This window comes from Ceratosolen solmsi, unplaced genomic scaffold (genome assembly GCF_000503995.2).
Source record: "Ceratosolen solmsi marchali unplaced genomic scaffold, CerSol_1.0 scaffold10, whole genome shotgun sequence".
NCBI lineage: Eukaryota > Metazoa > Arthropoda > Insecta > Hymenoptera > Agaonidae > Ceratosolen > Ceratosolen solmsi.
The window spans coordinates 21,145,054-21,163,411 of record NW_011948412.1 but is presented as its reverse complement, the minus strand read 5'-3'; the positions used below and the strand labels follow the sequence as shown (position 1 = coordinate 21,163,411).

General features: G+C 44.8%; 1 protein-coding gene across 1 annotated transcript; it reads right to left on the bottom strand.

The window, feature by feature from the left end:
* Positions 1 to 7,700: 7,700 nt before the first annotated feature.
* Positions 7,701 to 17,589, bottom strand: neur (E3 ubiquitin-protein ligase neur). Its single transcript, XM_011499330.1, is given in 6 exon segments — positions 7,701 to 9,277; positions 9,279 to 9,443; positions 9,446 to 9,929; positions 10,015 to 10,607; positions 11,780 to 11,946; positions 17,322 to 17,589. Coding segments are annotated over 6 exon segments (2,019 nt in total). The 5' UTR covers positions 17,416 to 17,589; the 3' UTR covers positions 7,701 to 8,761.
* Positions 17,590 to 18,358: the final 769 nt, after the last annotated feature.

Here is an 18,358-nt window from a genome sequence, read left to right as displayed (position 1 = left end):
AAGACAGGTGTAGGTAAATACAGAGGCAAAGTCATGAATCCCCGTCTTTTTGAAATCGGAAGTAAGAAGAATAGAAAAGCTAATGTAATTTGTCGTATCCAGATAGAAGTAAGTGAAATTGATTCAATTTATTTTGTTTTATTTGTGTAGTAAATAAATACAAAATATTAAATATTAAATATTATACGCTTACACGCGCGCAAACGCCTAATTTTTTATTTCATTTATTTATGCACGCTTGTGTATGTATATGCATTTGTGAGTATGATTTGTGCGCGCGTGCCTGAATATTTATATAATGAAATATACGACTGCCGTTGTTCCTTCGAGAGTTACATCAGCGATATCGTGCATTACACTGACAATTCATTGATTAATTTACAATCAATTACACCGAGTATTTTGAGTATTTCATCTCGCATGATCTCCGCTATTTTTAAAATGCAACATCACTTACGATACCGTCAATCATCGATCTGTGTCGTGATGAGACCGATTATTCTCACATTGTCGAATGAATGAACAAAGCATCGTCATCCCGTTGGCGCCGCCTCTCTCATCGTCGCGACATGACTTCTGGAGCATCGAGTCTCCCGCGTTTGATGGTTACGTGAAGCGGCGCCAAACCGCCCACATCTGCTTATCAGAGTACGTAGGTACGATCGTTGCCTTCGCTCTCTTTGATGCGAAAGTGTACCGACTCGTCGTTACGACTGAAAAGAGACACGGAGACGAGTGGCATTAACGAGCAACTCAAAAATACATCCAAGAGTGGAATATCCGAAAGCTGCTTCCGGTTTGTCTTTGCTCCGCTCTCAAGGGCTAAAGCCTTTAAGCTTAAGCCTGGGCTTTCCCGAACTACGGCAAACCAACGTTTTTAAATGCTTTTATGCCAAGAGCATAGCACGATGTGTGGGTTTTTCGATATTGTGAATTTTAAATTTTATATTTAAGTGAAAAGCGTGCCCAACAGCCGTGTATTGTCGAAATTTATTTATGCAGATTATATACACAATTTCAGGTCGTTCTTTCAATTTGGATTCGAATTCTTCGGCAATTGTACAAGATGACTTGAATTAGCATAGAAACGAAATTTTCACCAGATAATACCGCCGATTAAAATCTTTTCATTTCGACTCCTGCTGCATGCGCGGCCCAAATTTTCACCGACTACAAAGCATCATGTTGGTTAACCAGCCACGATAAAATCAAATCTGACCTTCGTTCTCGCTCCTCCATCTGATCTCGAGCAGCATCAATGGCAACAGGGTCCTACAATCGGCTGGACGTAAATGAGCGAGAATGAGGAGAGCTCCGGTCCCCGGAAGTCTTTTGAAGAGTCGTGTAGATTTGCATCGGCAGTGACCGTCATAAGTGGCCGACGTAAAGTGGGCTCTTCATTGCGTCTGGCGTGGATCGACATAAAAGGAAAATAAGGAAAGTGGGTATGGGAAAGCCCTTGCAATTAATACGTCGTTCGAATGATTTTCCCGCTTAATGAATTGCGCTGCGCGTGTTTTTTTACCTTACTTTTTTTTTCATCGCTCTAACGACGTCGCCTTGGGACGGGATTTTTCTAAATTAAATATTTCATAAGCAGCTCATAGAACATGTTTCCTCTTTAAGAGCAGCACGTCGTACATGAAAAGCGCAAACCACACAATCGTCGTACGAGGCTGTACAAGCTGAATCTTAATCGCTCTTCGTATCGTGTGGTTTACATTTTTTACGTGCCAACTGGTCTCTACAAGACTACAGATACTAAGCGAACATCGAGTTTTTTCGTTCCCGTGATTAAAATTGCTGTCAATTTATATTCCGATGTTCGTAATAATAAGAATAGCTTCGGTTGCTTGGACGCTGGTTATTTTTGATTGAATTATTATTTTGACGCTTATTGACATTTTAATTGCATCATTGATTTTTTGGAATTGAAAGAAAACAGGTAAGAATGTTGCAATGCTGTATTTGATGTTTAATTTCAGTTTATTAGTAAAATTGGTATTACACCGTTCATGCCAAATAATTTCATAATAAAGTTTTGAGAACGATTTTAGTAGCCTGGGAATCATAATGGATTTATTAGATGATTAATTTTAATTAGAATCGCCGCTTGATGTTAGTTTTTACAAAGTATGAGATCTTTTAAGTATTAACTCAACTTATATTCTATGTGGATAATGACCACTCGATATCAGTTATTTGCGTTATAACGGCCTGGCAAACTTGGAAAGATTCATAACATTGAAAATATTCAAAATAGTTTATGGAATTTAAATAGTTTTATGCGTATTATTATTATTATTATTGTGAAGTAAGTATTGCATAATAAACAAAATAAAAAAGAAATAGAGGAGAAAAGGAGTAAAAATGTTAAAAGGCAACTAAAATGAATCACATAAGTTAAATTGAACAACCGCTGCATCATCTCTAATAAAAACAAGAATAAACAAGAACTAACGATACAAGAGATCAGTTAATATCGATTACATTACGTGATACCAATACATAATTTACAATAAGCCGATTGATTAGAAATTGTTTATATATATATAATTGTATAAAACAATGAGAGAAGAAGTGAAAAAAAATATAAATACTTAATTAAAATTATAAAATAGAAAAATAAAATACATATACTATCAATAAGGTAACTGAAAGTAAGTTAAAATTGATGTTCAACAAAAGGTCAATATATTTTTTTTTTTACAAATAAACCTCATTTTCGTTTTTGTTTCTTTTGACATGGTTGTGTGTAAGGAAAACTAAATGTGTAAATTGTAATCATGCGCGAGAAATAGCGCGAGAAATATTTGCGATGACATCTAAGTAAATGAGGAACCGTAGAAGAATATCTCGGAATATCCGTTGGGTCGGAATATAAATCCAAAGAAACAGCTCGACAGAATAAAGTACAAAAGTATAATGCATTTTAAATCTTAGACTACTATTATAATTTGAGGATGTTAGCAAGGATAATTAAAACTTAACAAATTGATATTTATAGCTAGTTAAAAGTCCGGAAATCGATAAAATAACGATTTACTGAAAAAACAATTACTGTCGAGCAGCGATCAAGATAGGTTAAATTATTTTTACTATTATTTTGCTTACTTAAATGGAACGGTTCACTGATATGTTTATGACCGTTATTAACGACCGTTATGACGAAATAACGAAATTAGTTATTAACGACATTATTCTTATTTTTCATCCATTGATCACTTTTATTCGTAAATCATGGAAACTTTGTACGCGATCGTAAATTTAATTCTAGCTCTATTATAAAAAAACTACGAATTTTTTTTGTAAGCACACTCCAAACCATTGTTCTGTGTTGTATGCGCATAAGTAACCATTACCAGGATAATTTGTATAGTACGAGGAGAAATTTTAATAAAAAGTATCTATTTACAAATTTCAATAACATATAAATGTACACATTTAATGGAAAGAAGATACATACGTACATTATTAATTTCATTATCATTTTTTTCATAATTTTCCAGGAAGCGAATATCGAAAGGTAATCGAGCGAGAAAAATTCACACTAAGAATTGATTATACATGACTTTAAATGAATGGTTATTTAAATTGGAAACTATTAGAATAAAGTTATACCGGAAGTTATTGCACTCTTGGAATACAAACTCGGAATAATTAGTAGATATTCGAGCCTCTTTTTTGTTGTTGTTTCTTTTTAAGAATTCATTCGGCATTGGGTAGGCAATTTAGATAGTTTCGAAAAATTACTTGAACTAGATTTTTCGACATATCAATCGAATGACAGTTTTAAGTCAATGCAAGCAATTACTCGAACAATGGATTTGCTCGGTATTTTGAACTGCATCATAGAATAATAACTTTTAGCGAGGCACGTTCCAGGACTGCTGGGATGCTTTATCAGTTATGGTTCTCGCGATCCATTTCTATTTCTTTGAATGCTTCTTACTACATGTGCAATTACAGTAAATATACGTGTAATCTGAAACTCGATCCCTTTATTATTATCACGCTTAGTACGAACAATAACTTATCTTTAAACAACTCGTGCTCGGACGTATTTTCGTTAGTAAGATGCGTAAATACATTGAGAAAAAAAATAGTGCATTCATTATAATAATAGTAGTAGACAGATAATGGACGAGATTAAAATTACACGGCACATATTTTATTGGATTACATGTTGTGTTGAATTTAAATTTAAGCCGCTTTGTACTTTGCGCACTTTATGTTTATCTATTACCACTAAACCACCAACAGTTCTAACAAAATATCGCATTCACACAATATCATAGTGAATTATTTCTTTTATAGTAGTATCGTGTTGCCATTTAAATTATTTTTATAATATTTTATACACGAAAGTTGCTCTTTTAGAGGATCATTGCGATCGAGCAATTGTTGTAATTTTATATCGATACTTAAATTAATTAAACAATCGATCGTTCCAACAAAAAATACATTAACGCGAACATAAGTTTTATGTTATAATCATTAATAATTTATTTGTATTGTATCGAATGAGTAACGGTCTGCTTATCTTGATTTCCGTTTGTAAGTGACAAATCTACCCCGAGTCTTCATTGGAAAGATCCTTTCTTACCTTTCAATTATAACTACTGAAAAGTCAAATTGATCTTATTAATTTTAGTATCAATAATATAATAACATTTCATCAAACGCAACTTGCAAAAAATTTGCAAAAAGTGAAAAAAATTTTAGTTCACTTATCTGAAATTGCAAAGGTCTTGTAAATGTTATATCAGTTTAATAAAAATCTCGTTATATCGGCAACCAAAATATTAAACAACGCCTTGTAACACTTTTGACAACCGGCGTCACTCGCATTTTAATATACCATAATAAACAATCCCAATAACCGACGTAATTTCTATAATTTGTCTTAGAACTTTTCGCATAAGCAATTTCAACGATAAAAACTATAATTTCAAAGGGGATATCATTCCATTGATAATAATAGTCGATTGTAAAGATAACTCCAGCCTTTTTATTGAGTAAAAGCGCAACGACCACTTTTCACAGTCGACGCTCATTTTATCTTTATTAGTTTTTCTTTTTTTTTATATTACAATATGTATAAATCTTTGATCGACAATATCTCGTATTAGAAATTACGTGGAACTATCACAAAAGTACATCATCGCCTCTCCATCCAATTACCCATACGCTTTACCGATACATAAATTCCTAAAGTTTGGTTGAACGTTAACGAAATGTCAATCGCGTCGGTAACGGTATTCTATACCGGTTTTGCTCGGTCCAGTGGGTGCCAAACACTAGTCGAAATTATCATCGACTGAGATTGTGAATAAGCTATTGGGATTCGATCGCTATGGAGGCAGTCGTCCGATACTTTACGAGTGCCGTCACGACTCCGATGTCACCTAGCAATTTTCGACTCACTTTGTCGTATTGAGGCGAGAGGAGAGATTTGGCGATTGAGTTTTAACAATAGCTTTCTCTGGCTTATTGTGGGATAGACAAGTGGTCACAACAAATGGCGGTATCGTCGTTGCTTTGATTATTTGCTTGAGAACTATTGTCGAAAAGTCTGATTGCGTTGCTAAATGAGCGATTGATGTACATTATTAGGTTGTATAAATCGTCCGCCATATAATACATCGTTAAACTATGCCACCGACGTTGATACGGAATCTGTCGTAAAAGTAACGGAACAGATTTTAATTAATAATAATGCATGCAGCGCGCGTAATACCTATTTAATACGCCTACAAGGAACTCCAAAGCTATGTATGATTATTATACTGTATACGACGAGCTTATCTTATAACATCGAGCTGTTGTAAGAAAGTTTACGTGGATATTTCGTTAGTTATTGCTATAAGTACACGCATTAGTACAGGACGGTTAAACTTGGCACCATAATTATCTTACATAGAGAATTGCGCCAATCGATAATATTCTGTAAAAGGACGATGGCGGATAATTAGGAATTTGTGGGTTAAATCGTGATTTGACACCGCACCTTTTGACGAGATAAGCATCTACGCGATATTTCTAACGTTAGAGGAGATGGGTCATAAGCCAAAGCGATGTCATGCGACACTAATTGAACGAAACATTACCGAATCGAAATTAAATGCAAAATGATAATCCATATGCTCAGCTCCACGCACTCTCTATCCTTTAAAATGCAAATGAAAAAGTTCTTTTACTTTTGACTTTTGGTTCAATTAGCATTTATATGTTTCTTGCCTTTTTTTACTTCTTATTTTGGTTAGCAGCTGACATAATTAAGTGTTCAGTGTCGTGCGGTATGCCCAACTTGGCACTCTACGATTCTTTTCATTGAATAATGAAAAGAGAAAACCCAGTTTTAAGGAACCTATTATTCACGAGGTCTCACGAATCATTATTACAATGCCTTCAAATTCAATTGTACGTTATCGTTTTCATAGCATGAGTTCCGTTACGCTTCCGACAGACTCGCGTTTCTTATAAGGAACTCAAGGGAAAAATCAACCAAAACAGTAAGAAAAGAAACAAAAAACAAAAAAAGACGGGAGAGAGGACCGAGGAATAAAAGGCAAAAAATAAATCAAGCGTTAGATAAATGTACATGGATTTTTATTTCTGCGACAATGATTTTTTTCAGTGACGCGAATAATCATTGACATCTCCATATGTAATATAAATTAGCGCCTCTTTTCGTATGTCGATTATACATGTATACAGAAATGTAAAAAAAAGGGTGAGTAGAGTGTGGGGTGGGTTGGGATGGGGTGGGTGGGGCGGGGATAGGGGAGATTGGGGCAGAGAGAATAGAAAAATGCCACCGCTGGCAAAAGATGGAATATTACATTACAGCTTGAGAATTCCGGTTAAATGTTAATAATGCATAATAATTAGCAAATCGATAAAAATAATCGCAATAATTAATAATGATAATAATAATAGCTACGTTGTAAATATTATTATCGAATATACGTTTGTTCTACCCTTCGCCAATGACTCGATACAATATACTTACGTAGCTACAAAAGTCCAATTGGAACATCGTTTTTTCATTTATAATATTTCACTTATTCAATTCGTAAATTCGTAAGTACACATACGTACGATCGATCTATCTCGTGCGGCGCCCGCCACACTTTATTAACGAATCATCACCGACAGCTTTTTCCTGCTTTTTAAACAGATCTGGCCCGACATTTTTTACAATAATTGCTTGGCTTCACAATCAACAACAATTGGCTTCTTTATAAAAGTCCTAAATTTCTTTTCCATCTTTGCATGCGTTCGTTAAAATAAAAATTAAAAAAAAAATGGATAAATAAAAAATAAAACAATAATGAAGAAAAAAATTATAATAAACCATAATGAATGATAAAAAAAATTTAGAAAAAAATTAAATTAAAATAAAATAAAGAACAATTTGCGTTATCTTCTTTTTTTCATCGTTTTCTTGGATCGGCAGATATACGAAGGCGACTGCCGCTCGCTGGACTAGAGATTTCACTACTGCATTTATTGCGTGGGTCCCCCCCCTCTCCCCCCCGTACATTCAACCAATTCCCAACGCACAAGATATAGCTTTCAGAGCTCAACAACACTTTTAATCCTCCGGCGTCGAATATTAATTCTTTTTTCGTTATTCATTCGTTAAACGTTTAGCTTTGCGTTTGTCAGTGGAAAAATTTTTAAAAAAATTTAATCAATTAGTTTGGTTCATTTTGAAATACGTCGTTCATTTTCTTTTCATTTTCCTTTATTGTTTTTCGTGAGTGCTTGGAATTATCGTTCCTCCGACTCGCATATTAAGGCACGGCCTTCCTCCTCGCAGGAAAAAGCCTCGCGGCACTACTTAAGAAAAATAAAACCGCTCAGTAGGATAAAAGTGCGAATCGCTTCGGTACTTCTCTCATCGATTTTCTCAAACTTATTGTTTTGGTTGGATCTCGGCTCGCCACCTCGATAAGCGACAACAAATATTCATGTGCACGCTCGTGTGCTCTCTCGGACATAAAAATATTCGACGACCAAGCTCCAATAATAAACTTCTCAAAACCTCCCATTTGCAATGCCATTTTCTCCCTTTGACGCCTCGAAGCCGCCAAGACTCGTAATGCAGAATCTCTTTGGTTGATGCAAACTACGCGTGCGTATACGTTGATATACGTATATGACATAATTCTTCGCTAATGATTCGCAGCGTACGAGAAAGAAAACGGGACAACGACGTCTCCTTTCATTACGTGCCGCTTTTCTAAATTGCAAGTTTGCCTTACAAGTAGGTCCAAAATGCCGAGGAGGATCATATCCCCCTTCAAAAAACTGGCACACGCGCAATAGTTACAATAATCAATGATATCAATTCGTTCGTTCATTCGCGCGCGCGCACGTATGCGTGTATGTATTGATAAGGACCACGCGTATACGTATATGTACATGGGTGACACAATATAATATAATGTATACTAAAAGACTGTGATTGCGCCGGTTAATACCAAGTCAACGAAGCTACAATGTTTGTGCATACGTGAATGCGCGGATGATGGGTAGGTGGGTGTGTGGCTTGGATGGTTTGCACGTGCGTATACGTAACGTAGAGATAAAAGATGGAATAAAGACGCTCCGTAGAGAGGGGTCGGAGGAGGCTCGGGTGGGAGGCCCGAGTCTCCGGATGCATCCGGATGTCGATCCTCGTAGCCCTTTATTTCAGCGCAGCTTTGGCACGGGTACGCGGCCGCAGGCAGCGACTCTGCCGCTCCTCGCTTCAGGATCTGTAGGTGCGTATGACGTCGCGTATGGCGGCCCGACAGAGGGGGCAGTGACCGCCGCCCTTACCGCGCCACTGCTGCTGGGCGCACGTGTAGCACATGCACATGTGTCCGCAGGTGTAGAGGACGCAGTCGATGTTCCTTTCGTAACAGATGGAGCACTCGGAGGGCTGACCGGGGGTCGGGGGTTGGAGGCCCTCCCGCCACATTAGTCGCGAGAGGGGCTGGCCACCACCGGGCTTCGTGCTCTGGCAGTTCACGGGCTCGACATACGTTGAGGAGCTCGTGCTCGCCATCGTCCCTGTGCTTGGGGGCGGAGGCGTCGTCGATGACTGGCGTGGAGTGGCGGCGCGACGGTTCGCGGGCGCGTACTGTGGCTGAGTCGTTGTCGGGTGTGGTGGCGCTGGGTGAGAGCCTTGGGGCGGAAGGTTGACGACGAGGACGGTGCCGCCGCCGACCGCGGGTTTGAATTGCACCAGCTCGGGAAAACGCGAGAAGTCAGCGACGGTCCCTGGAACCGCGGTCCGGGCCGTGGTTACGGCCGGGGTCGTCGTTTGTGGTGTTTGTGGTTGTTGCTGCTGAAGCTGAAGCTGGGGCTGCTGGTTTTGTTGCTGTTGGGGCTGGGGCTGTTGGAGCTGTTGCTGTTGTTGCGGCTGCTGCTGGGTTTGTTGCTGCTGAGGCTGTCGTTGCTGGGAGAGGGAGCTGAAATCGCGGCCCGTGAACATGCGCACTCGTTCGGTGCTCCCGTAGACGTCAACGAAGGCCCAGAGCATGAGACTTTGATCGACGTGCATGACGACATTGGGTGGGCCGCCGTTCTTGCTCATCTGTACCTCACCGTAGTGCGTAACCGTGAAGGCGATCTCGTCGCCCGGCTGGGGACTCGAGGCCACGTCCTTGGAGACGACCCAGTACTCGGGCCGGTCGAGCAGAAGATCGCTGTCATCGGGTAGGTCCTCGACGGTGAGATGCATGGGATTGCAGGAGGTGAGGCCGAGGGCGAGGGCGCCCACGTACATCGGCTCCGTCGACAGGATTTGGACGACGAGGCGTTCGCCGAGAACGAGGGGTCGATTCGTGAAGGCGTAGCCATGGCAGAACTCCGTGTCGGTGCGCGTCGCCACGCATTGCTGATGGCTGAAGCGGATGTTGCGTCCGCGGGTCCTAGGAAAAAATTGTTTCGCGTTTAGTTACAGATGGAATGATTTAATGGTTACATTGACGTGGCAATCAGAGATCGTGAACTTACGGGTGGAAGGGGAGGGGCGTGAAGAGTGCGCCGAGAGGTTGATACTTGAGACAGGGAAGATCGGTGTCGTGATCACAGTGTATGCTGATATTCTGCAATGAGTTCTGCAGGGAGTTCTGCAGCGTGGATACGATGATCCTCTCGATGTCCCTGCTGGCGTTGCTCACGTCGTCCATGGTTGAGTGCCTGCTGTGCTGGGCATTGTTGTCGTTGCTTCGTTCGGCGCTGCGGCGCACGTTGTTGAAGCGCTGCCTGTTGGGATCGACGAATTCGATAGCCGTGCTGTTGCCGTAGACGTCGATCACCGCCCAGAGCGGGTTGCGCGTCTCCACGCCGTTGAAGAAGACGCCCTTCTCTTCGCCATTCACACCGAAGTGTACGTCGCCGGCTGATGTGACGTAGTAGAAGAGGACCGTGTTGCGGCCGGCGAAACGCTCGGCGAGGGCCTTGGCCCAGTAGCCGGGCTTGTTGGTAAGGTCTGGGCAAGCATAGCGCGGTAGTCCGTTGCGCACGTTAACGGGGTCGTTGCTCGTAAAGCCAAACCTTACGACGCCGCTCCAGTTGTCCGAGATTTCGAGGAACTTGATGCATACCTAAGCAACCGCGACAACAGAGAAAGAAATACAGATATAGACATTGAGAGAGATATCTGAGCGTGCGTGCGTGTTTGATGAGTGGGCGGGAGAGGGGCAAGGGAGTGGGGGAGAGAAGGAGGTAACGAGCGAATAGATAAAGAAACAAAGGAAGAGCCAAGTTCTTTTTGGAAACGTCGCTCTACTACCGGACTCCGCCACACAAAGAATCGTTCGTGGGCGAGCGGGATTTGTTAATTGGGAGGGATAGGGAGGAAGAGGGTTGTAGTCTCGTAATTTATTTAAACGCGCGGCCTCTTATACGGCTAAAGTTTCAAGAAAGCTTCAGCGCGTTCTTTGCATCATGCAACGATTACACCTCGATTTTTCGATTTGTAATTGTACTATTCTCACTATAATCGTCGAATCTAATTGAAAACACACGTCTTTCACTACGACGGGGACATGATGCCAGGAGATCCGCGTTTCTCTTTCGGCGGATCTTTTGGTGGTCTGCTCCGTGCAAGAGGATGAAAGCGGCACAAGCGAGGAACGAGGAACCTGATGGGATAGCGGTGATTGATGGGGGGGGGGGGTGAAGACACCGTAATGGAAATTCCGTCGCCCACGCGGCACTCGTGACTTTAACCCAGAATAAGAGAAAAAAGGTGTACTTTCACACGCATAATTGACGAGCTCAAGGTAGCGAGGGGAATCCTTAATAGTCATCATTCTCTCTCGTAATCGGCTCAAATGGACTCGCAGGCGAATTTTTTTCCTCAAACCGGCCGTTCAAAGATAGTCGCCCGCCATTCCAAACACGGTCGCACCAAATTAATTAATATTCCTTCGTATCAGCGGCTGGATGGGATTGTCCGTTTCGTCGACCCGTAAGTGATGCCCATGTTTGCTTATTGTCTTCGACGTCTTCATCATCGTTTTCGACGATGTCGCTTAATTTAATGTGCGGACGACTACGGGCCATATCATTGGGCACCTCGCGCCTCCTACGAATTGATGCGAAAACGAGGAACAATCGCGCGAGCGAGCGCGCGTTTACAGCTTGGGCGGTAAAATGACTAGTTCGCGAAATCGACCGTCCGTGGAGAAAGATAATGGACAACGACAACAATTGACATAGCGAGTGATGGTCGGTCGTGGCCTCGAACGGAATTTGATAGATGTAGGCTCACCTTTTCGCCGACTCGGACTGGTCGGGCGCTGAAGGTTACGCCCTTGCAAAAGCTCTCGTGCCGTCTGGCGGTGGTGTTGCCGTTGCATAACCGTATGTTGTCGCCGTGTACCTGGTGGAAGGTGAGGGGCGGCAGATTATTCGTGCCAGCGTTCGTTGATCTGGGCGCTGTAACGTAAAGATAATATGGTAAGAGTCAGTGGATCGCCTGTCGTGGGAAATCGCTCATCTATGGTCTATAAACAGCGGGGGGGGTTAGGGGGGGGGGGTGTTATATATATATCTATATACGAGGTAGGAGTTCTTTTATCTTGAGTTTCCTCGCTGGTTACGAGGTCGAGGCGGAGGAAATTACACGCTTCCGCGGGCGAAAATATCGGCGAAGCGAATCCTGCCCGACCTCGTGGCGATTCTAGCGTGGCGCAGTCTCGTTTTAATTGTAATAGCTACTCCGCTCCACGGCGCTTTTCAGCCAAGAGTTTTTCCAACCGCAGTAGAGAGAGAGAGAGAGAGAGAGAGAGAGAGAGAGAGCTGGTCTGTTATTGCGGTAATTCGAAAATCGCTGGAGAGCCGCGGGTACCTTCGATCCCTATAGTTTCACTATCGCGTGATGCTCGCAAAAAATATGGATACTCCACGATAGGTGCCGAGGGTGGGAGGATGGGAGGGACGAATGAATTCCAAAAGGTTCTTGTCCTGCTTCGGCTTCTTTTTCTTCTTCTTCTCTTGTTCTGATCGGTAGCATTCAGGGAGCATTCTCGCGAGCCTTTTCAAACAGGAATCGATGGCTCGAAACGTATCGCGGGCCCATCATGCGGGCCGCGCAACAAAAGCACGTACTTTTGCACCCGGACATGGCAACCAAAATTCTCCCCGCAATTACAATCGATTCCGTCGTATGAAAAATAAGTGTAGTCCCTTTGATGTGCTGCGCTGATAAACACTAAAGAGTGGGCGCGTTTATCTGAATTAGTCATGCGCTATATTTGCTAAGCGTTTCCTTGCCTTCGCACAGTTTACGCTTGTATATGTATATGCACGCGCGCGTTATTCCCTCGGTGTCGCGACACGGTCCCGTAAATCACGAGCTCGCGAATCGTCGACGGCAATGCCAAGCGCTCGGTTTTTATAACTGGGTTAGAAGAATATTCATTCTTCGCTCGCTCGTTCGTTCGCTCCGAGCGATTTCTACCGCTTCTGACCGATACGCAATCGCCGTAAGCGAAGACCTTCGTCACTCCACTGCTTTATGTATTCTTTATCTTTCTTGCGCGGCGGCAGGAAGCGCGCCCGTACAGGAAGTTCGCGCTGCATGCATACGAAGGAGGAAACCACAGAGTTGTAACAGGAGTGGCGTCGGGCCGTGCCGAGTTTCCTCCCGACGTCACGAATTTTAAGCAATCGGAGAGTATAAAAACCCTGAGCCAAGATTGCGAAACCGTCTCACGACAATGACAGAGAGACGCGCATACATTCCGGCCAATTTGCTCTCCACAAGTCCCAAATGCAGTATACGCTCTTGATAAAAATCGCGTGTATCGCAGCCGCCGCCACTCCTTCTCTTCTTCCCATCCATCCCCTTCTTGCACCGACCCGTGCGACCGCGACTATCGCTCCTACCACCTCCCTTTTGTTAACCGATTGTAAATAACCAATTAGCCGAGTGTATTGACAATCTCGGAAAATGTCGAGATTGGGAACCGGTTTTTCCCTTCAGTTTTCTTTCTCCCTGCACCGCTACAACAATAAATATTCTTGTTAAGCTCGACGTGGTCTATCGTTGCTACATCGGCTTTTTTCCTCATCAGCGCGAGCTCCGTCGCGTAGAACATTGTAATATCGTTATTTTACGAGTCGATCAGAGTTGTTACACACCTTCTCGAAACGCCCGAGTGGGACGAAAAAAGGCATTTACTCCCAGGAGTAACAAGTGTAAAGAAGAAGAAAACAAGGAAAAAAATCCGAGAGCGCCTTCTCTCCTTTTCTCGCCTTCGACTTTCACTCTCCGCGTTTCCTTTTCTCTGTGGCTCTCGATCTTCGTCCCGTGACGATCAACATCTTTTTCATAATATTAAGAAAAACTTGGTCCCATCGGGCCCACCAACGCTCGCGCGCCACTTATCTCGCTCGTCGAGCGAAGCGAGTGAGTTTCTTGGCTGTTTCGGATCGACAAATTAAGCGCATTTCCCACCTAAATCTGTTAGAGACTTGGCTGTCCTTTCTTTAGAGAGCGATCACGATGAGAGGTGGTGTCTGGTGTCATGCGCCGATACCAGCAAAGATAATGCCGGGGGCGAAGACTCCGGGGCACCGATCGCTCGCCCCATCATATACGCGCGTACGTACCTCTACATGCAATACCGTGGGCGTGGGAACATTCGTGACGTATCGAATCGCTTTTTCGCGCAGACTACCGCAAGACTCTGACTGTACCCCCCTCCCCCTGCATATCGTTATTTTCGTTCTAACACTATATTGCGTAATAAAGGATGACGACGACACCGCCACTGTTGTGTACGTCCACGTAAATCGCGACGCCACGCCAAGTGTCTTCGACTCTTGAGAATAGCCCCCGGGACACACGTGCCGTCGCACGTGCTACTGTCCCGTCCCGTCCCGTCCCTCCTTCACGTCATCCTCCTTCCCCTTCACCATTACTGCGGCCGCGTCCACTCTCCATCTGATCTCTTGACAACTTCCTCGGAGGGCACTTTACACCGCCACCATCTAATCACAGATGAAATTTCGCGCTTGCAGACAACAACTGAAGTCACAGCGCCTGATTTTCGGTTCGTTACTTAGCGACGAGAAACATTGAAGGATGCGATCAGAAGGTGAGGACGAAAGACAGAGTCCCGGCTGAGCTTCCGGTGCCATCGTTTCACACGACGGAGCACACGGGACTCGACGCCGGTGCTTCTTCTCGTTTTTTTACACGTCGCAGCCACGGCGATTTCAAAATAATAAAGTCATCCTCCGAGCAGTCATGAACTTAGTGGCGTGCGTTATTTCTTAATTGCCCTCGTAAAATTACGCTAATCCTCCCCGTACAGCTCGTTTGGGAGCTTTGATAATATAAAAGTGCGTGAACGCATTCACGCACGCGTTATCTGCCCTCTGCTCTCCACGACGAAGTTTACCGTTACTTCCTAGCCGCTATTAGGTAGCACGTGTTATTGTAACACACGCCTCTCCGCTACCCCCTCTGCCTCTTACTAGCCCACCGGATCTCTCTCTCTCTCTCTTTCTCTTTACCTCACAACTCCGCGACCCATTGTACTAGGCCCATGATTTTCACCGCCGAGTCGTTTCTCAAGATTCAACGCGTTCGTGCTTTCTTCTTAACGACACCGTTATTATCGTAGCCGATCTTATCAGTAGCGCTCGTGCCCCAATTTCGCAAATCGCCCTAATTAGCGAGGCAAATTTAGAGGCCAAAAGATAGCGGTGGTAGGTGGTGATAGCCCGTCTGTGGCGACTCGAGAATTGAAAAAGGAGAAATCGGTAATAAAGTTGTGCTAAGGAGTGTCGGTGGCCACTGACAGTGGCTCCGTGGTAGGGGGACTCTCTTTGTTCGGGTGGCACTTGCGGAGAGGATCGATTTGTCTCGAGCGCGTCTTACTACCGTCGAGACCCACCTGCCCCCCACTACCGCGTACGCGGGGCAGTGAGCGGCCGCCGAACGAAATTACGGCGAATCTAAGCCCGTGGGAAACCCGTGGCACAGATTTCTTGCGGGCGGACGGGCGGGCAGTGGGCTTCTCTTTCTCCATCTCGTCGTAGTAACGAACAAAGTCGTGGGCTCGAAGCAGGGAAAACGGCGGTGGAAAGGAATCGGAAAACGCGTGATTAATGGTGACTAAGGCATGACGAGTCTTCTAGAAAATAGTAGGAAAACGTAACGGGGACGCGTACCTTTTTCCCTCCCCGTGCTGCTATAGCTGACGCCACCGCGCCCGTGAAAAGTAACTTGGGTCAGGTTAGGTCGTAGTTGGGTCTAATGGTGCTAACGGCCAATCGCGTCAATCGAGAGCGATATCTTTTGATATCGATGCTATGCGTAGCTCGATGGAGAAACAGCCGGAGGAGCAGGATCAACAGCAGGGCAAGCAGGTGGCGGAGGTGGAAGAAGAGCAAGAGGAGGTGCTGGTGAAGGAATAGCAGGAGGAGGTGGTACGTTCCCACGAACGTACAGCCCCATAATAACGCGGCCAGGGCCTCACCTAGGACGTTTATCCTTTCGCGTGCATAACTACGAAAATGCTTGACGTGGAATGTCTACGGAAAATCGTTGCCACTCCCTTGGGGAAAAACGCGAGGATGGGATACCAACGGAGCGTTAATTAGAAACAAAGTCAAAGAAATCAAGTGTGTCCCAGATGCAAGCGAATGAAATTGTCACATATAGAACGCGTACTTGTACATAGTTCTTTGTTTCCAAGCACACCTTCCCCCCCCCCCCCCCCCCCACTAAACGATGCGACCTATAGAACTACGTGAGTTACGTAATGAAACGCGTGGGCAGGTAAACACCGAGGGAGAAGAAACTCGAGGCGCCCAGGGGGAAGAAGAAAAACAGATGCCGCATCATTGGAGCCAATGCAAGTTTACGTGTGCGTGTACGTGTATGCACGCTCGCCCACACCAACGTACATCAATTTATGAATCGAGCGATCGTACGACACTCGACATATAGAGGAGGGCTTGCACGCATTGGCATTCTTTTTTTTTCATTTTATTCTAATTGTTTTGGATGATATTCTTATTATTCATATTATTATTGTTGTTGTTTTTGTTTGTTTTTTTAATAAGCAAGAATAATAGCCATCTCCTTTTGCTGTCTCTTCCAATGCGCATCATGGAAACGATGCGTCAACGAAACGCGTCTAACGGGGGTGGGAGGACTCGAAGAACGACGACGCTTCAGCCCCAAACCTAAAGTTTTAGGGAAGGGATGTGCGTCTTGTTTGTTCGTAGAATTTCGTGTGTTAGGCCGAAAGCGTTTCCAAGCCCGTAACGCTGTCCCCCCTCTCTCTCTCTCTCTCTCTCTCTCTCTCTTTCACCTCTTGTCGAAAGATTAAAGATGCGCAGTCTCTATGAAAAGGGTTAGTTGAGATAACGATGAGTCACGAACGCTGTCGGTCATCGAGAGGCAGGCTCTAAAGTCAAATATAAATGAAAGAAAAATAAGGAAAATGTAAATCGTTAAATAAGACGGGCGAACGGGCATACAGTGCAGTTAAGTAAGATTGATAGAAGCGGCGCTCGAGAAAGTATGTATACGGACGCGTTTTACTACGCATATCTGTCAGGATAGATTGCCACTCATCGATAAGGCTCGGCTGATCGATAGTGCTCGGGATAGTGAAAGTGTGTCGTCGGAAGGAGGCAAATGCCGATCCGTAGGCATAAAATGACATAAAGACGCGCTCGATATTGTCGTTGCCGTCGTCAGAGGGGCCGTCGACGCCACCGCCACTGCCAACCGGACCAACGACACTAAACGAATGAGGGAGTCGAGGAGGATGATTGCACGGACTCACCGCTGGCGTTGCCGGACAGCCTCAACCTGGCGACCCTCGTGGCCCTGCGCACGGTGAGGGGCCTCCTGGGCCTCTGGCAATAGATTGACGACATGACGGAGGTAACGGATAAGATGACGCGCAAACTGCGACGTCGACGACAAGACTGCCGAGGCGCAGCTGCGCACGGGGCCCAACTATAAACACAAAGGCGCGGCGCTGCCGGACCCCCTTTCCGACCCCTCCCCAACTGCGGATGCGCGCAGGCGCCCAGCGGACGACGCGCAAACACAGACGTACGCATGCGCCACGGGACTCCGGACCCATCCTGCCGCGCTTAGCATCTCGATCGCTTCAATTTTTACTATTACGTGCCATTCGTAAATTGGAGCTCGCCAGGGACGTTGCGGTCAACGAGCCGATTTTAATGCCGATGTTGATGTTGATGCCGATACGTATTGGTAGCCCGAGTGTGTACGCGAGCGCCCGTGCGCTCGCGGGCCTTTCTCTCGGGCCCTGGAACGAGCCGCTCTCTCGCGGTGCAACGAACCTTCGCATCTCTCCCACAACAGTGCCTAGTCGAGCCGATGCTCTTCCTTCCTCGTCCTCCTGCACCACGTCCCCTACCACGTCGTAATACCCGCGTGCTCCTATCTATTAATCTCGGGCGGTCAGCGGGGCCCTCCTCCCGTTGTCCCATTGTTTTCACGCGCGATCTTGACTCTGCCTGTCTCGCATACACATTTGTTTGTTTATACCCTGTTGTGCGGGTTTCTGAATGAGAGTCGGTAAGGGCGCGATCGACCGTGCCGAGGATTTGCCGATCGGAAGGATGCCTGAAGTTGCAAAGCTGGCGCAGGTATAACAGCCACCCGAGACACCCGCAGCTGCCGAGGGGGATGGAGACGAGTTCTCTGTGCTCGGGCATATTCATTTACGCGTGTGCGTGCGCGCGAGAGAGGGCGAACGACTAACCAGCAGTTCGGGGGCGCAACAGTCGCACCACCTGGCCACTCCACTCCAACAGTATCGGGCGCGACGCAACAAAGAGCGAAAGA